This window comes from Dermochelys coriacea, chromosome 1 (genome assembly GCF_009764565.3).
Source record: "Dermochelys coriacea isolate rDerCor1 chromosome 1, rDerCor1.pri.v4, whole genome shotgun sequence".
Lineage (NCBI taxonomy): Eukaryota > Metazoa > Chordata > Testudines > Dermochelyidae > Dermochelys > Dermochelys coriacea.
In genome coordinates this window covers 295688434-295714759 of record NC_050068.2, presented here as the reverse complement: position 1 = coordinate 295714759, position 26326 = coordinate 295688434, and the positions used below count along the sequence as shown (strand labels likewise).

Sequence of the window (26326 nt, the reverse complement as noted above, 5' to 3'; positions counted from 1 at the left end):
AAACACTAGTCTTTTTTGAAAAGCCTGTGACTTTGATAAAATAATACTGTACAGTTATATGGTGCCTTTTATCCAAATATCTCAAAGCACTTACCAACAGTTGTTAAGTATTATCCTTATTTTACATATGGAGAAAACTGATAAATAGAGAAGTTAAATGACTTCCCCAAGGTCACTTGGCAGCACAGTCGAAGAATTAGGAATAGAACCCAAGTTTCCTGACTTCCAGGCTGCTGCTGTAACCACTAGACAGTGCTGCTTCTAGCTTTGCTTCTTGCCTCATTTAAAAAAAACCAAACCAGATCATACCAACTTAAAAAAAAATCAGCAGTCTTTTTGAAAAGTTAATTTATTATGCATCAGTATACATTTTTGTAATAAAAATCCTCCCAAGGCCTAAATATTACAAAATGAACAAGAAAATTCAACTTCAGCCATCCCCAAGAGGTGCTAAATAAATTAGTATATAATACTATGCCTATCCCACAATATGTGTGGCAGCTAACTCTGTATATAGTGGGAATATGCTGTAGCTTTAATGTTTGACATTTTATAATGAATTTGAAAACTTCTTTCTGAACACAGTTATGGCAAGTTCAAGTTAACCACTCATTTTTCATGTGAAACCAAATACTGTCATGCAGTGAAAAGGCAGTAGATTGCACGATTTCCCTATAGTTTTTCTGGTTGTATCTTTCCTGCAGTTCTATTTTAGGAGAGTTAGATTAAATAATTATCAAATATCTGAATGTATTTCCAAGTCCTCGATTAACAGCCCCTCCAAAACCAAACCACAATTATAATTCAATGCTGCAGTCCTTTTACATGCATAATTTTGACTGATGTCGATGGGAATTTTGTGTGTGTGAAAGGATTACAGCATCAGACACTGATGTTAAAGATGTTCTGTATCAGTACAATCACTGCCTTGTTTGTATTAATCCCCTTAAAGATCCTAACCAAAATAATATTGCAGTTTTTTCTTAATAATGAATACATACATAGAAATGTGCTCCACGATACCAAGGTTACAGTACTTTTATACAAGAATAAAATAGTACACAGAAAGATATAACTCAATTGGGACCATTTCTTTGAGACATTAAAGCTCTGTGTGCGTACACACACACAGACACAGTCAATTCTATATCAAATTAAATAGATTAGTCAGACAAACCATAACTCTGCATGGCTTTACTAATTAATACATGGCTGAATACATCATAGTTTTTAATTTTCAAATTTAAACAATTGGCTGAATTGTACCCTGATTCTTCACTCAGTCATATTTTGTGCAGATCTAATCTGATTCCACAGACTTTTGATTTGCACTGGTGAGAATGGAGAGAGTGTGTGGTCTAAATTAGGTCAGAACTTACCCCACATGTCATAAAGTAAACAGCCAGAGCCCCTAGGATAGTGAGTGCTAACTAACCACCCATGTAATATATAACTTCTCTTTGTTTTGCTCAACTGCCTAGAATGATAAACTTGCTCTTGAATTAATCTTTTCCTTTGTATTAAATTATATAGCTTAATTGTATATGCTGACTTAATGCTAATGCATACATATGCAAGCTAAAATACATTAACAGAAGAAACTACCTAGTTTTGTAATCTAGGGCAAAAATACAGAATTGTACAGCATATATTGACAATTCTTAGGAGAAGAGGGGCCTGTATTGTTGCAATTTTTTTATAAGATGATATTGTAGTAAACATCAGAGTGTCTTTTTACACAGGTAACAGCTTGGGCTTTCACAACTATTTGTCAAGCACTGATACATAAAAATGAACTTTTTACAGACCCAACAACCCAATCTCTTTTCTTCAAAATAGTATAAAGTTTGTGGCTATAAAAACAAAGAACTACCCATATAAAAAATCAAAAATAATGTACCATACATTAACATTCTGATAGTTAGAGAAAAAGAATATATACATAAATATATATATATAGTAAATCACAGTTTCCTGCACTGAACACCTCAAATAAAAATGTATCAAACAATACTGGGTGGTGTGCTTTCACATGCCTTGTGGTCTCCTTAAATCTCTGAGTTATAATGGAAGACGAGTTTATAGACAGATTACAAGTTGTTCAGTGACCTAAATTCACACGTTTACAAGAATTTTAAAAAAACAACCAAACCCCACACCAGAACCACCGGCTGCTCCCAGCACAGATATATATAATAACAGAACAATAGTTATGTAGAAGTCTTATTTAAATATAGGCCCCAGCCCTGCAACTTGATCCAGGCAGGTGGAACCCTGCTTCATATGGCAGTCACATCCGTGCAGGAGTCCGCTCACTCAGATCTGATTGTAGGACTGGGGCCCATGTTAGCATGTTTTTTTTGTTTTATTTTGAATGAGGGTTTAACCGCTCTAACACACCTGATGACTGACAGTACAGGTAACAACAAATTTAACATTCAGCTTTGTTGACTAGTTGGTCAAAGTTGTCATCTTCCTGACTTGAAAGATCAATGATACTTAGATTTCAGACCACCTAGGTAGCTCCTGCCTTTTCTCTTACATTCTGCCCTGCTTTTAAGCCATGTCCATGTATTTCAGTTATAAAAAGGCACTAGCTGATTTTTGGACACTGTGTATTGTTTTCCTAGGAACTGTAGTTATCAAAATAATGGGGAAAAATTGATTTTTGAAGACTATATGAATAGTTACTCTTATTGTGCTTTTGGGAAAAAATTTGCAACACACATTTTATTATAACCCAGCTAGAAATGTTCAGCACAGGTTTTTAATGTATAAATAACTATCCCTTGTAAGAAGGATGATTTAGTATTCCATAGGGTTCTAGTGGCATTACTAGTCACAGTCTTTGGAATCTTGCAATTATTAGCTAGGAATAACACTCCCATCTAGGTGTCAAGTGTCTTTTGGAGCATGGTATCCAAGCATTTCCTGTCTGAGACGTACTTTCACGACTGCACAGGTTAGTGATGTTTGGAACTTGAAGAGTGGTAAATCCAGTCCAGTGCAATTAGAGTCATGCTTCCAAGCATAAAGATTATGCCAACTATGAGAAATATCAGCGCCTGCAATTGGGGAAAAGACCGTATTAATAATGAAAATATGTTAGGTGACAATAATTCTACTGGAATCACATTCGATATCTATCACCTTCGAGGGGTGTGAACCTATGAAGTTCTACTTGCATGAGCAATCTTTGATAGTCCCTAACCTATCTGGGTGAAAGTTACTCCTGTGCAGAGGGCCAGCATGAAGCCAGTTCACAATTTAAGTGCCTCTGCACAGGGGTGAATGTCACCATATGTGAGCAAGGCTTTGCCGAATGGGCCCTAAACAACCACTTGCTAATATTTACTCGCTTCATTAATATGAACACTAATATGATTTATGTATCTTCTGGTTTTGTTTTACCTTTAAAAATGGCCACACATGGTCTGATAGCAAGAACAGCTTCTAGTATTAAGCCCTTACGCCTTGACTCAGGAAAGCACTTGGGAATGTGCTTCAGTCCATCCCTCTTCAGGACAGTACTTAAGTACATGCTTACATTTAATTATGTGGTTAAGTCCCAGTGACTTCAATGGGACTTACATTCTCAAATTCTGAACTGAGACCTTTAATGAGCATGATCTTAGGACATTCCAACTCCTGCCACAAAAATGAACGTATTCAATCTCAGTGCAGGATGATAAATTCTGAATGTTTCAGACACAAAGAGAAACACCAGTGAATAGACACAACTGTGCTCCAAAAATTTTGCAAAAATATATCTTGCGTAGTAATGTAGTTATTGAAAAGTTTTTTCTTTTTCTCTCTTTAATATGTATAAATGAAACTTTTTCCATGTTAAATATTTCAAATACTTATATTTATGTATATATTTTATCAAAATCTTTTCTGATTAATTTTCAATCTATACTTTCCCAAAATATATTTGTTTAAAGAAATTATAGATATTAGTGTTCAGGAAAAGAAGACATTAATATCACTCGCTAGAGCCTAGGATGATATGGATGCATGCTGTGGATATGTGATATGCCTCTTGTATGTTTACTAACATACCTCAATCAGGATCTTAAATACCTCTTTTAATCAGTGTTACAATATCCCTGTTAACCGTGATGTGCAATCTCCCTCCTAATCCACTGCTGACTAGTTCTGTGAGAGACAGCCACTTGTTCTAAAGTTATGTGGCAGTTGTGTTATGTCTAGATGTTAATTAGGGACTGCTTTGAAATGAGTAAATGCCTTTTATATGTGATTTAAAACAAATGTTAATTCAGCCACGCGTTGCCATTTAGTCCATCACAAAATGATTGTCCATTTAATGTTTCTCAAACAGGTGCCTGTACCAGTTTACAAAGGTACTTCCACTATGCCATGAACAGACAGATGCAGCTTTAACACAAGTAGCATTGGTACAGGGTCCCATGTACTGTCCTACCAATCCTCCTTATGCCTACACTGATCATTTCTTCTAGCATAAAAGACTCATGCATATACAGATTATAATCTAGTCAAATTTGTGTGCTTAATTATTGGCCACTCTGGAGCAGATGCAGCAGTGACAAATCTTGTTCTGTTCTAATTTTATGATGCTCATCTAAAGCCAAACTAAAATAATGTCATTTATAATTGCTAGTTCTACCCCGTCCCATACAGGATTCCAGCAGCCAAAGGCTGCTTCTTCACTAACCATGTTTCAGGTATTTGCATTGCAATGGGGGTAACATTGTGAGCTGCACATTGCCTTCAGCCTGTGCATTAGACTCTCAAAAATATGAATAGAAGCACTATGCCCAGATTGGGAGAAATACATGAGCCCTCTATTTTTAAAATAATACAGGGTATGCAAACACTGCAAAAAAAAAGTGTTCTTAACTAGGGTTAAAATAGCAGTGATGACAAGACAACTTGGCTTTTAACTCAGATTTGCAGCTCGAGGTAAAGCCTCTAGAGAAGCGTGGAGTTGCTAACCTGAGTTAAAAGTTGCCATGTTTTCACTGCCATTTTAACCCAAGTTAAGACTACATCTTTTTTTTTCCCCCTGCAATGTAGGCATACCCTAAGGGTGAAATATTGGCCCTATTGAAGTTAATGGGAATTTTGCCATTGACTTTGATAGGGCTAGGATTTCATCTTTTGTTAGTATATTTTCCTGAGATTTTCTGTATTGTGTTTTGTGTGTGTGTATGGTGAAATTGATGTTTACTAGCATTTACCAATTAAGAATCTAATCCTTCCAAGCCCAGCTACAATGAAGTGTGTCTTGTGCACACAAGCATTTTCAAACTGGATTAATTTTTTTTAATCTGGTTTAATCCCCCTGTGTAGACAAGCCCGGCATTTCTCAAGAGCACTAATGTACTGAACACAACTAGTCAAGGACCATAGGATTCCACTGCTCTTTTGAGGGACTTTAGAACCATCTACTGGTCAGCTCCGTCCCTTGCGTAAGAGCCAGTGTTGCAGCTCATAATATAGGGCAAAATCCCACAGACTTTATACAGGTTATTAATTCTAATGAGGCCAATTTGGGCTCATAATTGTAACAACCAATGTGAAACAACAGCTAATTGTACATAATTTGTACACAATTGTAACAAAATAAAACAAAAAGTCCTCCTCTTACAATTCCCTCTACTTTACTCACCCCAATCTTCTGGGGTGACCTCAAAGGTTCTTTCTTAACAAGCCGTAGATAGAAGGCAGCAGGAAGAATGAAAATCAACATTGTGGCAGCCGATGCACCTGGAACATAAACCATAATTGAGTTCTGGTTAATATGTAAACATGTACAGTGTTTTACAGAAAAGAAAGTATACCTGGAGTGGTAGCTACAGGCTCAGCTACAGTTCAGGTTGTGCAAGGGTTTTCATTATAACATCGTGTTTTCAGTTAATCATAACTTAGTAAATGTTCACCCTTCAGACTGAAAAAAGTATCCCCCATTGGGAGCGAAGGCTAGGGTATACCAGTGTTGTTATTTCCTTGGGAGGCATAATCTGCTTTTTTCCTATAATTATCTGACTTCAAAAATGAGCTGCATATCAAAGAGAGGCCAGTCACTTTGGATTGTCATGTTTTCCTCCTTTGTTTTTTAGAACAACTAAAAGACACTCTCTTTATCCTAATAAATTATCAACAATATGGCAGTTTTGTGGTATTTCCCTAAGTCTACATATTTCTGCCTTTGACTTTTTGTAATTTTCAATCTTTTAAAAAGGTTACTGTAAACTGTGGGCTTGTGCTATGAATTCCCTCTGATAGTTCAATTCAGATTATTTTAGTGAGTAACAGTTCCCAAACTCTGGACAGGAAAGCTGTTCTTTTAATCACTGGCAAGGTTCTGTCCACTGTGGTTTAACTTACTATACAATTATTCATATTTATTTTCATAGTAAGATTCATTCAGAGTAGAAAGTTTTCTAACCAATAATATAATGAAAAAGAGACTATAAACTATATTGGCAATTCTGCTGAGTGACATAGACCTTCTTTACAGACCAGGAGTGGGTAAAAAACAAAAAATGAAAAGGAGACCAGTACTATAAATGCAGGGGAAACTTCCTCCAGGAGTATCTGGATCTCCTGATTCCTGAATCAACACTTTCAAACTGACAGAAAACAAGTGTGTGTGTGCTGGGGAACAGGGGAAGAAATCTTTTTCCCGATTCTTTTTTTTAATCCAAATTTGGAAATTCAATACATCTTGACCAATTCTATAGATGGTGGAGTTTCTTAACTCTCAAAATTTGAAAAGAAACATATTGACATTTTTTTGTTCTCTGTGACTTATGCAGGCTGCCAACTAAAGTCTGGTACCATTTAGCTTGGATGAGTCATTTTCAGTCTCTTTTTTTTTCTTTTAACCCTTACAGTGCAAAATCAGGAATAAGTGCACTACATTGTAAATGAGACAAAATTCACTTCCAATATATGAACGTAAGGCATTCTGTTTTGATACAGATTAACATAATAAACTGAAAATATTCATGAAACCTACCAATGAATCCAAAGATGTCTTTAATAGCAGGCACAAAAATTACAAGCGTGTTAGTAAATGCAAGAATTACTGCTGCGATCAGGAAATGCCTTATCCAACTGAATGGCCTTTTGGGAAACAACAATGCAGTGACTGATGAGCGGATCTGTAACAGGAAAAATAAAAGCAGAAGATAGTGGATTTTGGAACTCATTGTTCCTTTAAATTCTGTGCTAGTTTTCCAGTGAGAAATTTTAAATGAAGAAATATATTTTAATTCATTTTCTTCCCTTAATGCAAACTCTTTTACCACTCAGATGTAGTTTTGAGGCTTGGGTTCACAGTTTATTGCAGAAGCTCAAATATTTACTGGGTAGAAGACAAGTAAATAGGGTGTAAAAATCAGGAAGAAAAAAAATCTCTTCCACTAAAAGCTGCTGCTATCAGGAAAATACAAAGAACCCTGTAACAAATACTAACTAGCAGAGGAAAAAAGTATGTATGTATGAAATATAATCAGATAAGTTATTTTAGACCTGAACCTGATTCCACTGAAGTCTGTGGGAGCTTTATCACTTACTTCAGTGGTAGCAAGATCGAGCTGTAATTTATTTCCATTTTAAAATATATAACAAAATAAAAAATAAACAGATATGAAGATTATAATATTCAAAATTGTCTTTATAAGACGTATAGAGAGCGGATTGTCTTTGCTCATTGTGACTTCATCACAGATTTGAACATAGTTTCTTTGCTTTTATACAAGCAGAGGTAAGTAGGTAAAAGGTCAACAGCAAATCCATTTGGCAACAGCAGATAATGTTACACTGCAATATTGCAAAGCTGTGAAGAGATCCTCAGGGTGGAAGTAGAACAGTATTATGTTCATATACTTTTAAAAAACATATGCTCCAAATCATTCCCATCTTTTAAAATAATAGCTGATTCTGAACTAGTTGGGTAACTCAATAGGAGTATGAATTTCCGTCAAACTTGGGAATCTTTACCTTTTAAAAAATATTGAGAGATCTGCATTTTAGAGTTTCAGGTCTAAGTGTTGTGAAGAGATAAGTGGTTTTAAAATAATAGATTTTGAATTTAATATTGAACAGCTTTAAAAATTCTAGGCCAGGCCCTCATGCTGATTTATACCAGCTAATGCACTAGTCTCTTTCTCTCTACTCAGTTATGTGACTTTTTCAAAAAGAAAAGGAGTACTTGTGGCACCTTAGAGACTAACAAATTTATTTGAGCATAAGCTTTCGTGAGCTACAGCTCATTTCATCGGATGCATTCAGTGGAAAATACAATGGGGAGATTTATATCCACACACACAGAGAACATGAAACAATGGGTTTTATCATACACACTGTAAGGAGAGCGATCACTTAAGATGAGCTATTACCAGCAGGTGAGGGGGGGGAGGAAGAAAACCTTTTGTGGTGATAATCAAGGTGGGCCATTTCCAGCAGTTGACAAGAACGTCTGAGGAACAGTGGGGGGCGGGAGGGGTGGAATAACATGGGGAAATAGTTTTACTTTGTGTAATGACCCATCCACTCCCAGTCTCTATTCAAGCCTAAGTTAATTGTATCCAGTTTGCAAATTAATTCCAATTCAGCAGTCTCTTGCTGGAGTCTGTTTTTGAAGTTTTTTTGTTGAAGAAGTGCCATTCTTGGGTCTGTAATCAAGTGACCAGAGAGATTGAAGTGTTCTCCGACTGGTTTTTGAATGTTATAATTCTTGACGTCTGATTTGTGTCCATTTATTCTTTTACGGAGAGACTGTCCAGTTTGACCAATGTACATGGCAGAGGGGCATTGCTGGCACATGATGGCATATATCACATTGGTAGATGCGCAGGTGAATGAGCCATTGTTTCATGTTCTCTGTGTGTGTATATAAATCTCCCCACTGTATTTTTCCACTGAATGCATCCGATGAAATGAGCTGTAGCTCATGAAAGCTTATGCTCAAATAAATTTGTTAGTCTTTAAGGTGCCACAAGTACTCCTTTTCTTTTTGTGAATACAGACTAACACAGCTGGTACTCTGAAACGTGACTTTTCAGTATGTTATATCTGGCGTGTGGTTCTACTTGAAATTAAACCCATATTTAAGTTTCATTGGTGATTAATGCCATACAAAGGTAAATTTAAAAACTCTGATAGGTGAAGTATATTTTTTTGTAAAAGAATAAAAATGCCGAATACTTCAAATAATTAAAGGTCATCATACAGCAGTAGCCTGAGAAACCCAGAACTGCTGATAGGATCAGTCAGTTGCACGGGAGCTGCTGGAGCATGTGATGCAGATAGTTGAAGCTTTGTCAATAACAGGGTTGGATTTGGTTCTGTACGGCTGGCTGCATTTACGTCCCAGAAGCTAGTACATCCATTACTTCAAATATGAACATAAAAAGCAGGGCTGTCAATTAATCGCAGTTAACTCGAGCAATTAACTAAAAAAAATTAACTTGATTAAAAAATGAATTGTGATTAATCACACTTTTAATTGCGCTGTTAAACACTTATAGAATACTAATTTAAGTTTATTATAAATATTTTTGGATTTTTTCAACATTTTCAAATATATTTATTTCAATTACAACACAGAATAAAAAGCGTACAGTGCTCACTTTTATATTGTTATTTTTTGTTACGAGTATTTGTCCCAAGAAGGTGTTCAGGATCACTAACACGCCAGCCTAATTTTGCTAATCTTGTTAAATACAGTACACAGGAGCCCACAGATACACTTGGTAATAATCCTTTGGCTTTGATATGCTTCAGTTTTTAAATGTTCATAACTCCGAGTTACCCAAAAGTGCAGCTGTTTGTCTCAGGTGAAATATAAATGAGAAAACAGAAAATGTCATAAAATCCCAGGACTTAGTTCTCTTAAATGTTAAAATATGACAAAATTAATGTAAAAATAGATAATTACAGCCCATGTGTATAGGCTGCTCAGATTTAATCTTCAGAAGCTGTATTTACTTACAGGGAAAAGGACTATGGGCACAGTTAAGGTGACAGCCACAAGCACTGCCAGGCGAACCAGCAGAAGAGGGGTGTCGAAGGTGTACACTTTGGTGTATGTATGAAGTAATTCATCTTCAACTTCTCCTACAAAAGAAAATGAAAACAGGCTAAGATCATTCAGGCACAATCTGTACTTTCAAAACTAAGATTTTATAACGTAGCAAGATGAAAGAGGATGTGTCCCTGCAGTTGTCGTCAGACACATACTACTGATTAGATACAAAAAATGCAGTTTTCCTCAACATCAGTCCCTCTGTGGTAGAAATGTTGGTGGTAATAACATTCAGCATTTATATAATGTGTCTCATCCAAGGATCTCAAATTACTTTACAAAATGTGCTATATAAGTCTCAGATGGGGAAACTGAGGCACAGAGAGGCAAACTGACTTCCCCAAAGTATGTAGAACTGGCTTTCAGTCTGGCACCCTAATCACTGGACTAAACTGCTTCTCTAAAAGGGATAGTGGACACTTGTTTTGAAAATATTCCACATGCAGTTATTATGTGCAGCACTAACTGTTCTGTGCCGTATGCTTCCATGTCATAATGGAGGAATTAATAAAGTAAAAAGCAGTGCAAGTTTAAGCTGAGTGCAGGAGCAGTAACATATGGTCTACAATGTCTATAGACTAAGTTATACCAGGTAATCTGTCCCTATGGCCTTTTGTACACTAGGATGTATTGCATGTGTTTTCAGGAAAGGTGAAGCTGTAATAGTGGTGTAGCAGTGGTGTAAGAGCTAGAGACAGAAGTGCTCCATTGTATTGTGAAACCTGCTGAGTATCACCAGCTTTGCTTCCTTTGGCCATGTGGAAAGTGTGACATCTACAGCATCTTGTTCTCTGAATGCATGCAGTCATGACCCACAGAGCTGTTCATTCTCACCAGCAGGTACTGATAGAGAGAAACTTCTACAGAGAATACGGCACTGACTCACCATAGAAGGTAAGATAACCAAAGAGAGCAGCAAGCAGATACATTATCAGCATTCCAGCAATGGAGATGTTTGAAACATTCTGCATTCTCTTTCGTGACCGGCTGGATAGGAAGAGAAGAATAACGGTGTAAATAGTTTATAAAGTCTATATTTGTACATACTTTCTAGTGAACTAGAGTCCAAGCTGTATTCTGCTAACATTGTCACTAGTTAGTGAATTCAAAGCAACTAAACCTAAATCAATGTTATAATAAACTCAAGTGAGTTTTAAAGCCCTTTGTTTCAAACTCCAGCGTCACACAGTACAGAAAAGCTCAGAATGATTTGTATATATAAAAGTTTTATATTGCTAACCTGATAGTGTTAAAATTAACTATTTACATATTTATATAACATCAACTTCAGGCTGAAGTTTAAGTAAAAATGTAGGTGCTAAAATCTAAACGCATTGTTTCTAACTCTAGGCCCCAATCCTACCATCTGATTTGCATGACTGCACACTTGTATCAATGCAGAGCTTCACTGAGGATCAGGGACCAACAGAAAAATAGGTAAGGTCAATTCTTCTTTAACGTATACATTGGTTAAATATTTTTATAAGAAAGTCCTGAATTAGGGTTGGCTGGATATGGGCATTAAGCATCCGTAAGTTTACTTCCTCAGAGCTCAAAAATGCTAAGATATGGAGTAATGTAAACTGGCTAGTGTGGATGTGTGTGATAAATTACCTCACCCGATTGGCTGTAGCATAAATTTGGAAGAAATAATTACTGACTAATGAGAATTCAATCAGACTGCATGAGAAAATCTTTGCTACATGATACAGTCCTTATTCCTGCAACCAGATCCCGCAGGGCAGATCTTTGCACCCACCGAGAGTCAATGGGACTCCGGGAGATGTAAAGGTGAGCACTGACAGATACAGGTGCAGGACTGGAGCCTCACTCATCAAAATATTTTTGGTGTTGTGCAACACTTGAATTCATGACCATAACAGAAATGTTTCCAAATATTTCTGGTAACTGATATTTCATAAAATTTCAGTTCATTTCAAGGAATACCAAGATTTATTGTCTCTTATGAGGTAAACCTCAGGTCAGTAATCTGATGTATGTTTTATCATCAGTATCTGCTTGTTATGGAATGCAACAAACCATTAGTGGGAGAATTTATACATCATTGATTAAAGCTGGACACTAAAAAGTAATCTGATAATTGCTACCATGTTAACTATGGAAGTGTGTGACAATTGTTTTTAAAAGTAAAGTTAAGAGCCTTACTCTTTAAGTTCACTGTATATTGGTAGCACCTCAGGGTGGCATACGAATGCAAATGCCAGGATGGGTATTGTATAGGCAGTCTGAAAAACAAAGGTGTTTAATGTGAGTATTCACTACTGAATCATCTGAATTTATTGTGTTTGGCAGCAGTTTAGGTGTGGAATTAATGGCTATAGACAGATTCTGCGGAATCTCCCTTACCTGTGAGTTAAACACAAAATATTTGGGTTGGCACATATCATCACTATCACTGTGGGCTTCATATTCCACTCCACTTGTGTGTAGGGTGTCTTTTGCCTCCTCAAAACCTGTGGTGTGCCCAGGTGTATTGTCCATCATGAAATTCACTTTAGAATTAACAGACTCATTTGGTAACATCACTAAGTGCATCGGAACTGAGTTGTTGTTGTAGGTCCAGTTTCCAACGCTATTTTCCAGGACAGGGAGAGGGCAAGGTATTTGGGATTTCTTGTAGATTACCTACAATAAGATTAGAAAATGTCAACACAAGTCTATAGCTTTGAAAAGGTGGCTTCTATTTACACCCTTGACTGAAAACATCCGTGGCTGAATATTTAATGTTTTAAGGTAGCAAATTGTGATTATTGCCCCTGCTTGGCTAGGAATTGAGCATATCCTATTAATTTTGTTACTCTGCCTCCACCTTGCTTTTTGTCTCATCTCCCTGTTATGTTTAGTTTTTTAGATTGTAAGCTCTTTGGGATAGCAACTGTCATGTAGAGTGCCTAGCACTATAGGGTTTTGACCAGGCTAGCCTCTAAACGCTAGTAATAATAAATAAGTACAGAGAAGACAGCTAAAGTTTCTTAGTTATTTAAAGATTCTGTATTTCCTATTTTTGGTTATAGCTAGTGATATATTTCATATAGTCACATACCACAGTGAGAAAGAAAACCATGCAGGTAAGTGAAAATCCACTCGTATAACCAAGGTAACCTTCAAAGAAAGAATAAAAAAAAACACATGCAGTTAAACCACACATAAATTCAGATGACTAATCAAGATAAGAAACAAAATAATATATTTTAAGTGAGGAAATAGTTTTACCTAAATTTTTTAGAAGGGAAAGTGGAAGAATAATTCCAACTGACACAAATATAATGAGGTAGTTACCATTCAGGTACCATTCTCTAAAGAGGAAAAAAAACAAATCAAACCAATATTAATCATTTCTGCCAAGTTTAACTAGAATATTTTCACTGAAGTCATAGATCGTGCAAAACAAACATACCCAGAATTCTCTTCAAGATGCAGAAATGCTCGGATTACTTCAGGAAGTTCATATTTAATAATAAAGAGGTAGCTTGACATTGCTGAAAAAACAAACACATCAGCTAAGTAAAGTAGAATAATATGGTTCCAATGCAGGTATGCATTTTTTAAAGTATGCTCATTACTATCAGCATTCTTTAAAAAAATAAGAGAAATGACAAACTATGTATTATTTTGAAAATGCAATATATACATTGATTTTAGTCAAACTTCTTAACTATATGAACATGTAGATGAAATGAACTACAGAGTCCAGTTTTTAGAATTGGGTATCTGAGTTATGGTACCTAGACAGTTCTGTATTTTGATGCTCAAATCACCATTTACGTACCATAATTGGCAGAGCGAATAAACAGATGATAACTTGACAGTGCTCCCTCTTAATAAGATAAGAGCCAAATTCTGAACTAAAAGTAACTTTCAGCCTTTGAATATGATATAGTTATTATTGAATTAACAGAGGATTCGAGTTGTTGTTATGCTGAAATACGCATTTTTACCCCGTCTCTTGGCTTTGTTATTGTAAATCCTGCTGCTCTGATGGACTATTTTCCTCAGAACTGTCCATCCATTACTCATAATAAACTTGGCTGCCTCAACTTCTGACCCCTCTTCCCAAACTGTCAACCTACTTAACCTTTGTTTTCCCTGTGTTATATTCCTCTCTCATCAACTAAGTATAATTCCTTGCCTAGTTAAACTGTATTTGATATCTGGGCTTCAGTAAGGAAGGACAGAAGCTGAGACATGCATATTTGTTGTGCACTCATACATGGGGTCTTTGAAGAGTCATAGTAGCCAATCAAAAGAGAAGGCCTGATTGTGCAACTCTCTCTATTGTGAATGGCTACTATTTTAGTATAGTTATTATGAAATTGCTATACGATTGACAAGTTTCTTTTGCTCTGGATGGCTGATTGTGCTTGGCAGCCAGATAATAGAGATTTCTAAACAGTACCAGGTTTTAAAACACTGAGATCATACACATTTCCATTTCATTTCCAGTGAGCTTAGACCCAATCCTGCAACTTTTACTCATGTGGGAAAAACTTGGGACTGTTATGCATGTAATGGGATGTCTCATGTGAGTAAAGTCTACTTGTGTGAATGATGGTGGCAAGATCAAGCTCTTAGGGAATGGGAGCTGAGGGTGCTCAACATCTCATAGGATCAAAATAAAATGTGGTGTCAAGAGATAATTGATCTGGAAAATCAGTTGCTGAGCACCTTTCTACTATTTTTTTCTGTTACTGAGAAAAGCAATGTGTCTGCCTTTTTTTGCTATGCACATCACTGGGGACAATATACTCCACTGTGCTCAGTCCATGATGGCATCCACATCAGCCTGAGGACATATGCTACCAAGGGAGACTAGTGTTTATTTTCATTATGGAGAAAAATATTAAGCTTTAAAATATTTGTTTATAATAACATTTTGCCCTTACCACCAATATTCTGCATTATAATCGAAACAAAAGCACCATATTTTCCAGGCCATCCAAATGCCTTTTCACCTAATTTTTCATATATTAGGGAGCCTAGATGCAAAAAGAAAACATGGTGGGCTGTAAAAAGGCACATTATTAAACATATTTAAAGGAGAAATATGTGCATGCATATCAGTTAACCAATAGTGTCCTCATACCTCCTTCTTTTGAGGTCTTCAGTAAAAGGTGAACTGAATAGAGGGATAATATTGCTATACTGAGCAGTAGGATTCTGTAAGGAATAACAGAAATTAGAATCTTGAAGCTGACAATAGAGATAATAAATTGACTTAACAGAACATATATTGAGTTGCTCTCCATCACTTTAACATGTACATTGTCCCAAAACCAGTTTGAGTACTGGTGTCATTGGCCAGAAGGCAGCGGTAAGCTTAGGCTGTAATTTATTTATACATCCTCTGGCAACCTGAACATGCATGTTACACCATCTTAGTTTGCCTCTAGAGACTTAGACTCACTGGGGCTCCGATTCTGCATTGTCCTGCAAAGGCAGATTCCTGCACCCACACTGAGCCCCAGTGAAGTCAATTGGATTCCACATGAGCGAGCCTTCCAGGATCCAGGGCCTTAGACTCCCACCCATTTACCAACATGTAACTTAACCCTCTCTCTTTTTACCTAGCACCTCTGAACCACCTGAAAACCATAACAACTTCAATGGGAGCTGTTGGCTACCCCCTATTTTTGAAAATCAGAGCATTTGGCTGCCTATGAACTGTGGAGCCTGAGCTTAGGAACTCATATTTGACACTATGGATATATAGAGAGATCTCACGTAATGATCAGGGATAGCAAAGAGCACTGTATGACACTGGAAATCTTGCTTTCTGAAAGCATACAGCACTAGCTTCTAATCCTGGCTGGCAGGCTGTGAGATACTGATTCTTGAATTCATATAATTCTGACTACCCTCAAGCTTCCTCCACACACTATTTCAGTTCTGCATGATTTCAATGGCTGGAATTTTGAGAACTACTGATGCAAGAAACTAATGCTTTATGTGACTTTTTCAGGGCAAATATTTCCAACAGCTGGTGATGGGACACTAGATGGGGAGGGCTCTGAGTTACTACAAAGAATTCCTTTCCAGATATCTGCCTGGTGGGTCTTGCCCACATGCTCAGGGTCTAACTGATCACCATATTTGGGGTCTGGAAGGAATTTCTCCCTGAGTCTGATTGGAGGAGATCCTGGGGTTTTTCATCTTCCTCTGCAGCATGGGGCACAGGTCACTTTCAGGTTTAAACTAGTGTAAATGGTGGATTCTCTTGAAATGATTATTTGAGAACTTCAGTAACTCATCCAAGGTTATGGGTCTATTACAGAGTGGGTGGGTGAGTTGGTAGCCTGCAATGTGCAGGAGGTCAGACTAGATGATCATGATGGTCCCTTTTGGCCTTAAAGTCTATGAGTCACTATATTCTGGGCAGCATACTGCTCACCACCTTGCCTTCAAGCCTGTGAAAAGCTCCTATAGACACTGCATGACTGAGTTGTACATAGTTTGGGGGAGATATTAAGGGGTGCTCTATGTAGCCTACTTCCCTATTAACGAGAAGATCTGTGTGAAAAATCCACATGGGAGTTAATGCAGATCATTCTACCCCATTAAGGAATCGAACGATAGCAAGGCTCCTGAATTAGCTATAGTACAAGAGGAAAGAGGAACTGGGGTCAGTGTAAAGGTGCTGGTCCACCATGCAGATCCTTAGGATCCGTGTGGGGTTGGGACCTGAGTTTCTTGTGGATTTTGTAGAGCTGTGGAATTTCAAGGCCACATCCCCTGTCCCCTGCAAGCAGCTGCAAACCATTCCCCCATGTGGGGAGAATGCAGGGAGGTTGCTACAGGGTTAAACTTTCTGAACTTTAGAAACCTTTCTCCCCTCCTGTGTAAAATCTCACTGAAAGGGAGCATTCGCGCCATCTCTGAACAATACATTAATGACAGTAAATATAACCTGAATTAGGATTAGTACAGTAGTTTTCATTTGGCAAATGGAATTTTTCAATCCTTTTGAAAGCTAAAGTCAGAATCTATAAGTACAAGATTATGTATAGCAAGTATATGTCTGACACTGAAGTAATGATATCCTCCACAAACTTGTCTGCTTTTAAATTAGACTCTCCCGCACAAGAAGGGAGATTGTTCTCATTCCCAAAGTATGAAACTATGATAGGACAGAAAGTGAGCTGCTGGGTGGAGAAAGGGGTTTATGTTTGTTTTTTATTAGATGGCACTATTTAAACATTATCTCAGTCTAAGGGTGACAATTTTTACTTCTGCCAAAGTTAATATGACTAGGCTCATGATAGTGTTTATGTTAAATTTAAGATTTGTTAGCCACAGTTTTCAATGTGCGGAACTCTAACAGTTAGGATTTAGAAGATGTAGTAGAATTTTTTTAGCCAGGACTAATATACAATGGAATAGAGATACTTCATAGCCGGGTTGGTTATTATCGAACACCCTAAGGAAGAAGAGTTTTTGAATTCTAAAGAGTTTTTTAAAAAGCCTTTCAAAGTTTCTTGGCTCTAGAGCACTCTCTTTTTAAACCAGTTTCCATTTCTGTGACAGCAAATGCTCCCACTAAGACATTTAACTACCTGATTTGCAGGTGCTATCAGCTAGTTAGCCATCCAAGTGGTAGCATCTGCACTCAAAATTAATTTCAGGCAAAAACTCTGCATCCAAAAATAGGAGATGCCATTCTCTCTTGGGATCTAAGTATACAGTTTCAGAGCCTGCTGTAGAGTTTTTGTTACACAACTTCCAAAAGTCAAGAGGAATCACACAGAGAAAACTCTGCAAGCTGATCTGAAGGTTTACTATTTTTCCTGTAATGTAAAGCAATCACCCACACTGCATTCTAGGCTTCCTACTAAACAAAGGAGGATTAACATTAAGGGCCACATAAACAACCAGATTATAAAACTAAAGTGGGACAACTTTTAAATGTTCTCTCTCAACCTGATAGGGGTAGCCAGCGATGTCTGCAGATAGATGTCTGTTGGTGTCCATCAAAGCATATGCTGTGTACATACTGTATGTCAGCGACATGCCATTTCTGTCTTCAGTGGTACAGACAGACTTTAGAGAGAGTGGCTGACATTAAATATCGGTAAATCTGTAGCCATATTTGCATTCAGCCCCTACTTTCTGTTTTCAGGGCTAGAGTTATATGGACATGAAGTATTCTTCCTCTGTCTCTACAAAGTTATAATTATAAACATATAAATAAATATATACTTTACTGCTTGTGTGGAATTGCCTGTGCTGAAATAGTGGGAATGCTGCTGTTATTTAGGAGAAAGAAGTACACTTTCCTTCCAATTTTGGTTTTTGTCTGGACAATATAAATTCCCAGCAATGAATCTAATACAAAACACAGTTGAAATTAGGGTGGTTTATCATTATTAGACAGAGTCTTGCAATGCTGTTAAAATGTTTTCATTACTGGAAACCTTAAAAATCTCTTTATCTATAAAATGTGGTTCTTCACGTAAGCATTTTTCTCTAATCACAGAAACACTGATAGCTCCCTAATTATATTCTCCCCACTTTTCTGAGCCACTTTTTGAATACTTACACAAAAAGTACAATTCCGGTGTTGGCCATGGCATATGACAGCCCTAAGATGCCACTCCCCATGATGGCGTTGCTCAGGTTAAATGCTGACATTCCAAAGGAAGTAGTTCCTGGATGCTATAGAAAATAACAAAAATGGGAGTTAAGTTGTGCCTTAATGAGTGTAGTGTAAAACTGTGCTTTTTCAAGTTGCTGGCTTTCCTTTCCTCTGTTCTGTTGAGTACTATGGATGTTGTCTTACCACGCTGCCTGATCTTACCAACATTTTTTACTACAGAACTAGTACTTACCATTTAATACTTGGTTTCAGAGTAGCAGCCGTGTTAGTCTGTATCCGCAAAAAGAAAAGGAGTACTTGTGGCACCTTAGAGACTAACAAATTTATTTGAGCATAAGCTTTCGTGAGCTACAGCTCACTTCATCAGATGATTATGCTCAAATAAATTTGTTAGTCTCTAAGGTGCCACAAGTACTCCTGTTTTTTTTCATTTAATACTTCTATTACCAGAGTGCCTAGGAGCCCTAGCTACCTCAGATGGCTTACAATCTAAGTATAGTACTATTATGAGAACTCCCTTCACTTCTAGTACTGTCACGGTATTATGTGTTTGCAGCATCAACACCATAGCTTTGCTTTTGTCCAAATGGGACGTAGAGTTATGTCCATCCTAACAACCCATCAAATGAAACTGCCAGCAATGACTACAGTTACCCAGCATCACTAAGAACCATAAATGTCATCTTTTTTGGTCATAACAGGCCTGAATAAAGAAAAACACCAATATATAAAAATGAAAAAACCTAGCTCTTTGGGCTGTATTCTCATTTACACCAGTGGAGTAACTTCACTGTGCAGTGAATGACTTGGAAATGTTATTACATATTTATACTATAGTAGGGTTCAGGTTGTTTTATAGACCACAAACCCACATGAAGAAACAATCCTCCCTCAAAAAGTTTACTATATAAGGTCCTGATCCTGTAAAAACTTAGACCTAGATTCACAAAAGTACTTAGGTGGCTAAACCCCAGATTTAGGCACCTAAGTCTGAGTTTAGCCACCTAAAACCCAGTTTTAGGCTCCACAGTGATTCACAAAGCTCCTACTGAACTCCCCTGGCACCCATGTTGCTCCAATAAAAGTTTCTGAGTCACCTGTGTTTCTGTCTGGGCATTTGCATTGCTGCCTCCCTCTAGCTGTCTAGTGCCTGTCTCCCAGAATGATTCACAAAGCAGAGAAAGATAAGCATTGCCTGGATAAGTCATGTTCAGGGATTGATCTGGATCAGGCCCCTCAAATGAGTTCACACAAACAGCTGGGATCTCCCTCTCATAGCTTTTAGACCAGTAATTAGGGTATTCTCCTAGGATATGGGAGACTCCAGAGGGGGAGAAGGGATTTGCCACCTCTCAGGTGAGTGCTCTAACCACTGGGCTGTAGGATGCCCTGATGTAGGGCTCCCTCAGTCTCTCCTGTTGAATCTGTTCAACTCTGAATAAACGATTAGAGTCAGTGGAGCAGGGGATTGGATCCAGGGTTTCTCACATCATGGGTAAGTACTCTGCCCACCAGGCTACAGAGTCATTCTCACTCACTTGCTCTCTCTCTGCTCTACCTCCACCCCAATGACACTTCAATTTTTGATCCACATTGGAATAGGTTCAACAGGAGAGACTGAGGGTCTCCCACATCAGAATAGCCTGATGAGGATGCTTCATCCTCCGCCCTCTAGCTTCTTACAAAAACAGCATAGGCACTTGACTCCAAAGCGGGTTCCCCAGCTCTGAATCACTAACAGAGAGGAGCCTCCCTGCAGTCTGGATTTAGGCACCTATCTCTGAGAGAGAGGCAGGACTTAGCGCACACCTTTCTGTTCAGCATCTCCCATTGGCTAGCTTAGATGGCTTCCTGTCTAGCATGCTGGCTTTTGTGAATCATAGTCTAAGAGCCTAACTCAGGCTTTCTGGATTGCAGTGTGTTCCTGTGATTTTCTAGATGCCTAAAATATAGGTGCTGTGTTGTTCAGCATCACAATGCCTAACTCCCTTTGTGCATCCAGGCCTTAGACACATTCCTAACTTTGCCCATGGGAGAAGTCCTTTAGAGTTCAGTAGGACTACTTGTGTGTAAAGCTAAGCATGTATACACTTGCATGATTGGGGCCTAAGACTGGTGTAAATAAGATCACATCTGGCCCCACTGTTTTAAACTGATCACGTCAAAGTCTGGCTGTAAACTGAAATGTGACTAAAATTGAAACTGCTGGATGCATGTTTATTTGCTCCGTTTACAGGTTTACAAGATTTCTTTCTAACTACCTGAAAGTTTGAATATGACATTTAAAATTCAAGCTTCTATACCATTAGCAGTAATAGATATTCTGTGGGCCGAACATTACCCTCAGTAACACCTGTGTAAGTCAATTTAAAGCTAATAGTTGTTACTGGACCTTCTGGGCCAATGGCCTGGCACAGAGTTATTGAGGGCAACATTTAGTCAAAGGAACCTTTACTACTGGGGTTGGCAGGGAAGAAAGAAAGACCCAGCTTAATTATCAGATGCTAGAGTGAGTTTGCAGGGCTGGTAGTTGGAAAGAAAATGCCGGGGTACATGAAACAGAGCATATTTTATCTAGAAATCACTGAGACACAATCCACGTAGAAGCTTGTGATGCCATGTTTATAGGCAGAGAAGAGCCATGATTTAATACTTTAAACGATCCAGGCAGCCAAATCGTAACCACTCGACTAAGGGAGAAATAAACAGAATATGCTGGTAAGATTCTTTGGTGAGCTTTGCAGTAACGCTGTTTACGTTTGCAAAGATACTCATGTAGATTGTCCCTACTTTCCTATATTCCTGTTTCTATTACTTAAAAACTAATAATAAACTTACATATTCCTCCTGATAGTCTGCCAATTTCTTTTTGCCCAGAAATCCATTCGGAAGGAACTTCTGACTTTCTGCATCATCATTAGCAAATTGACTGAACACACAAAAATAGCAAAATAAGAAAACAATAAATAAGTTTACTACATACAAGAGACTAAGAGTCCAATTCAGTGCTCGCTGGAATCAATGGAAAGACTCCAACTGCATCAGTCAGGCCCTGTATTCAAAACTCCTTACTCAGTTTTATTCAGTGTTTTCTCTAGCAAAACTCCCACAGATGTCAATGGGAGTTTTATTGAAGGAAGCACTGAATTAAAACTGAACGAGACACTCAGGATTGGGCCTACGAACTTTGTTTAGTTTTAAAAGAGTCTAAACCACACATGGCAGATTCGTAGCTTTGAATGCACCTCCCAACTTCTATCAACAGTGCTGCCTTCCTTAGCAGCATTTTCCTTCCCAGTATCATACATCCTGTTCATTTTATTTACATTCTTGCAGGCTACCCTTTACCTCAGAAGCCCTGTATACCCAAGTATCCACCTCTCCATTTCTAATCCCTCCTCAAAACACATTTCTGTGAACCCTATCACTGTTAACCCCACCCTGGAAGAATTGCTATTGTTTACTGATATAAAGCAAAACCACTTCCCACCAACAAAATGTATGTACCATATCTAAACTCTTATGTATTATTTGTCTTTAGATCTTGATCCTATACTCAGATCTGCTAGCGTAGAACCCCTAGAGCATTCTAGAGGTGCAGGGATCAACACTAGCAGATTTAATTGCAAGACCAGGGCCTTAAAATAGAAGATATTGATATGAACCTAAATGGAACTACAGGATCCAAACACACCTGGGGAATATTTGAGTTGACTTTCCAGGTAAACCTTATCTTTACAGAGGATCAGTGTGAAAACCTAGATCTCCCCTATTTGCCAAAGTTTGGATCCAGACCTGAACTTTGGCTCATGGCTATGTTTAGAGGCAATGAAGAAATATATTATTTAAGAGTTAAATTGAATTCAGTGTTGCTCAGAACCCGCCTGTTCCTACTGATTTTTACTGAAGTTTTGCCTCAGTAAAGCAGGACTTAAAATTGTGATGTTTCTTAACACTCAATATTAACTTTAGCTCAGAGAATCATTGGATTTCTATTTGATTTCTTGGTCTTAATGGAGACATTCTCTAGAAATTTTTCTATTAATAAGGAGTAAAGTAAAAGAAGAAATAAACTGCTTCTCTGTATAAAACTTTCACATTGAAATTGCATATTTAATAGGCCATTGCTTTGTCTTGAAATTAGTTTGAAGACTACATGTTTTAAAACTAAGAGACCTCTGATCATATAAATTGCAAACAAACAATTCTGAGTGAAAACAATGTCCTAAAACTCAGTAATTATATGAATCTAGGTGTCAAAGAACCCTGTAATTGCCTTTATAAATATAAAGGTATTATGAGAACTGAGTGTTTATGATATTGGACAGCTTGTGTTCAGAGTCATGAACTGGACAGTCAGTGCTGGCAAATCTCAGCACAGATTTTTACCAATACATCTCACTATTGACTTTGAATATCTCAGCTATTCTACTTACAAGGATAATCATGTCAAAGAGTGCAGTAATTTTGTGATTTGGGGAATAGCCACTAAACAATCAAACTAGTTTTAATTTGTGATCTAATCTGAATTTAATTTCAGGATGCCATAAATAAAATCCTGGTGCATCTGTTAGTCTTTGATTACCTCTTTTTAGACTGAACATAAACCCATTTTTATTCAAGTACATACCTGCTAATAGTAGCTTTTTCTGGATCTATTATATCAGTGTAGCTATCTTCAATGCTTTCTCCGCTATTGCTCTCCTCATCAAGTTTGATGTTGACATTTTGCAGTTCCATGCGATCCATTTGAGTGGTCAGCGCTTCTAGTTTCTACAGTGTAAACAATACTGTACCTTCTGCTTACAGGTTCTCTCCACCATGTGTTAACTTTCAGAACACTCTGTTCTGCAAACAGATCACAAAATAACTCATTAGAATTTTCCTCAAATTAGATAAATGAGTGTGATTCACTCTGTTTGTGTTTGTTCTTTGTAATAACATTAAGGGAGGCAACTGCTGCAGATTGGGAAAATTCTTGATAAATACAAGCACAAAACTCTTTTTTTAAACAGCATCTTTCTACTCGGTCTTTCTCAAAATGTAAGATGACAGACCTACACAATAGGTTTCCAACCTCTCCTAGAATAATAATAAAACACAGGTATATATAGTTTATCTATAAAAAAACTCATTGTAAACAGATTTAATGTAAAATCTGGCAAAAATTATTTTGCTTTTTAATTGATATCGTGGATAATCATTAAGATGCACCCTTAACCTGAGATTAAATATATCAGGGTTGGGTTGTTGATAGGTAAATGGTATATATAAACTTTACTGACCATCCTATGAAGACATTACAGTCAAATTATTTTTCTGAAGGAAACACTTGGTGTCTTGAAACATATATTGCTAGATAACTATGGCTACATGTTAAAAATAATCAAGCTGCTGCTGGCTGCACAATGCACTTCACCCTATCACATCTCAGTTTAATACTTGTCCATCAAAACTTTTAGATAGTTTATATAATTTAAAACTATCTCTCAAACAGAATTATTACATATTTACACAATTTAATATGCCTTTATTCTCACAAGAGAGGGTCTGGATAAATAATAATAATCATCTGGATAAATAATCATCTTTGTATATGGCCCAATATAAACCATATACTCTAGAATATAAATAGTATGATGATTTGTCTTTGGCATTAACATGAGTTTATGCTTACAATCTCAGTTTACAGACACACTTTTACATTTGTTTACTCATTCCCAAGTTTCATAATAAACCACTAATATTATGCAGTTGTACAGCATTTTTTTCCTTCTGAAAGTGCTTTACCAAAATGACTTAATAATAGTATCCCCATTTCACAGATGGAGAAACAAAGGCATAGAGAGATTAAGGGACTGGCTGCAAGTCATATAGCTGGTTACTGAACTATGGACCCCTGACTCTTTATCCTTGTGCCTCCCAGTATAACACATTAAAAGAATCCACCATATATTTCCTGAGTTGTGTGCCAGAAAATAAAATACTGTATTCTTAATGCTATAATTAAATGCCTAGAAACATTGCAGAATACAAATTAGTATTAAAAAACGCAGCGCAAGCAGCATTCTATTTTTGCTTTACTCTAGCCCTAAGCCTGCAATTACTTATTAAAAATTCTCCAGTTTTTGCATTCATGGATGTTTAGTTACTCACTTAATTACCAAACCTTCACTAGTCTATATAGTCATTAATATGCCATTCCTAACATCTGCAGTCTCAAACTTATTTTGAGCAGCACAACATTAAAATGTGTGTGTAAAATGTAAATGTAAACTTTAAACACCAACACTGGAGCTCAAATTGACCTTGTGTCAAAAGCTACAATAAATTACCTTAGTCTAGTAACATTTATTTTTATCTAATAATTGAAAAGCAAAAGAATATCAAGGTTTTTGCCAATTTCCTACCAGAGATAGCTGCTCTGTTTATTTCTTTCTGCTGCCACTCCAGCACTTAGACTGAGACTGATTACTGAATCTGGCATTAGGTCAGAGATAGCTAGGCAGGCTTACATTCCAAGGGTCTGATTTTGCCCACTGAGGACATGAATAACTCCAGATGAAGTAAAGAAAAGAACTGGGTCCTTGCTGAGTCAATGGTAAACTCATTCATAACAGTACCTCTAAAACCAAACTTTTTTTGCGTTCCAAGAAGCAGATTCATATAGTATCCAGATGCTTATTTTAAATCTATATCTACAAAAATCAGGCAATCAAACACAACCTGCCAGTGATGGAGAAAATCTCTGTTGTGAACACTAACAAATGCTCACTTTAGCAATATTCTTCCAATTGTATCAGCCCTGCTATACTGATTATTTTAGTGTTGTGGAACAAAGAGAACAGTGTAGCAGAAACATTACCATGGATTAATTTACACAGAGATTAAGTTAAGAGAGAAATTCTGTACTGCACAGTCTGTACTATATTTGGAAAGGAAAGAAGAATATGACAGAAAAATATTATTAGGGTGTAGGTTCTATTTTAAAGGCTGATCCTTCAAACACTTACTTAAGTGAGTCATTTTACTTATTGTCTCAAAGGACTGTAAAATTACTTATGTTTTAAGGATCAGGCGCTTAGTACTGAATCATCATCAATTTTAGGTCCCAATCCTGTAAACACTTACTAATGAGTGTAGTGCTTATTACCACAAGTAGTTCCCTTGATCTTCATCAGTGTTTGGGGGATTGGACCCTTAAGTTGTTGAAATGCTTCTCTCCAGGTCACCAGTCTTGCAAACTCTTGCGTATACACAAGTAACTTTGGGCATGTGAGTAGTTCCAGACTCCATGGGAATACGCACATGCCCAGAGCTACTCTCATGCATAAGGGCTTGCAGGATCAGGGCCTAACTGAAGACTAGCACATTGCTGCACCTCAATTCCATGGGCATTTATTCTGAAAAAAATTAATCAGTCATTCTGTCAGGATAGCGTTCCTTACTCGGAACACTTCTCATACATAATGAAATCTTAAATTGTAGTTTGCAGTGCTGTTGTAGCTGTGTTGGACCCGGGATAGGAGAGAGACAAGGCAGATGAGGTAATATCTTTTATTGGACCATCTTCTGTTGATGGAAGAGGCAAACTTTACAGCTGTACAGAGCTGAAGAAGAGTTTTGTGTAGCTTGAC

At 37.2% G+C, this 26326-nt stretch overlaps 1 protein-coding gene and 1 long non-coding RNA gene across 8 annotated transcripts in view; one reads left to right on the top strand and one right to left on the bottom strand.

Moving 5' to 3' along the window:
• Positions 1-315: 315 nt before the first annotated feature.
• SLC38A4 (solute carrier family 38 member 4) overlaps positions 316-26326 on the bottom strand; it is a 64862-nt gene continuing 38851 nt past the window's right edge. For 5 of the 6 annotated variants that reach the window (XM_038387635.2, XM_043494251.1, XM_043494241.1 and 2 more), the window contains 15 exons: positions 23320-23537; positions 21528-21618; positions 18633-18748; positions 15183-15256; positions 14983-15075; positions 13497-13578; positions 13313-13395; positions 13143-13201; positions 12446-12724; positions 12245-12324; positions 10965-11065; positions 9986-10110; positions 7007-7151; positions 5654-5751; positions 316-3065 (listed from right to left, as the gene is read on the bottom strand). In XM_038387635.2, coding sequence (XP_038243563.1) covers positions 2964-3065; positions 5654-5751; positions 7007-7151; positions 9986-10110; positions 10965-11065; positions 12245-12324; positions 12446-12724; positions 13143-13201; positions 13313-13395; positions 13497-13578; positions 14983-15075; positions 15183-15256; positions 18633-18748; positions 21528-21618; positions 23320-23438 — 1647 coding nt within the window. In that variant the 5' untranslated portion in view covers positions 23439-23537 and the 3' untranslated portion in view covers positions 316-2963. Of the gene's footprint in view, positions 3066-5653; positions 5752-7006; positions 7152-9985; positions 10111-10964; positions 11066-12244; positions 12325-12445; positions 12725-13142; positions 13202-13312; positions 13396-13496; positions 13579-14982; positions 15076-15182; positions 15257-18632; positions 18749-21527; positions 21619-23319; positions 23538-25099; positions 25440-26326 lie in introns of those variants that run through there. The other variant, XM_043494234.1, reaches the window with a different exon arrangement.
• Positions 10105-26326, top strand: part of LOC122456172 — a 48102-nt gene continuing 31880 nt past the window's right edge. For both annotated transcript variants that reach the window (XR_006274875.1, XR_006274873.1), the window contains exons 1-2: positions 10105-10972; positions 11429-11515. This is a non-coding gene — a long non-coding RNA (uncharacterized LOC122456172). The remainder of the gene's footprint in view (positions 10973-11428; positions 11516-26326) is intronic.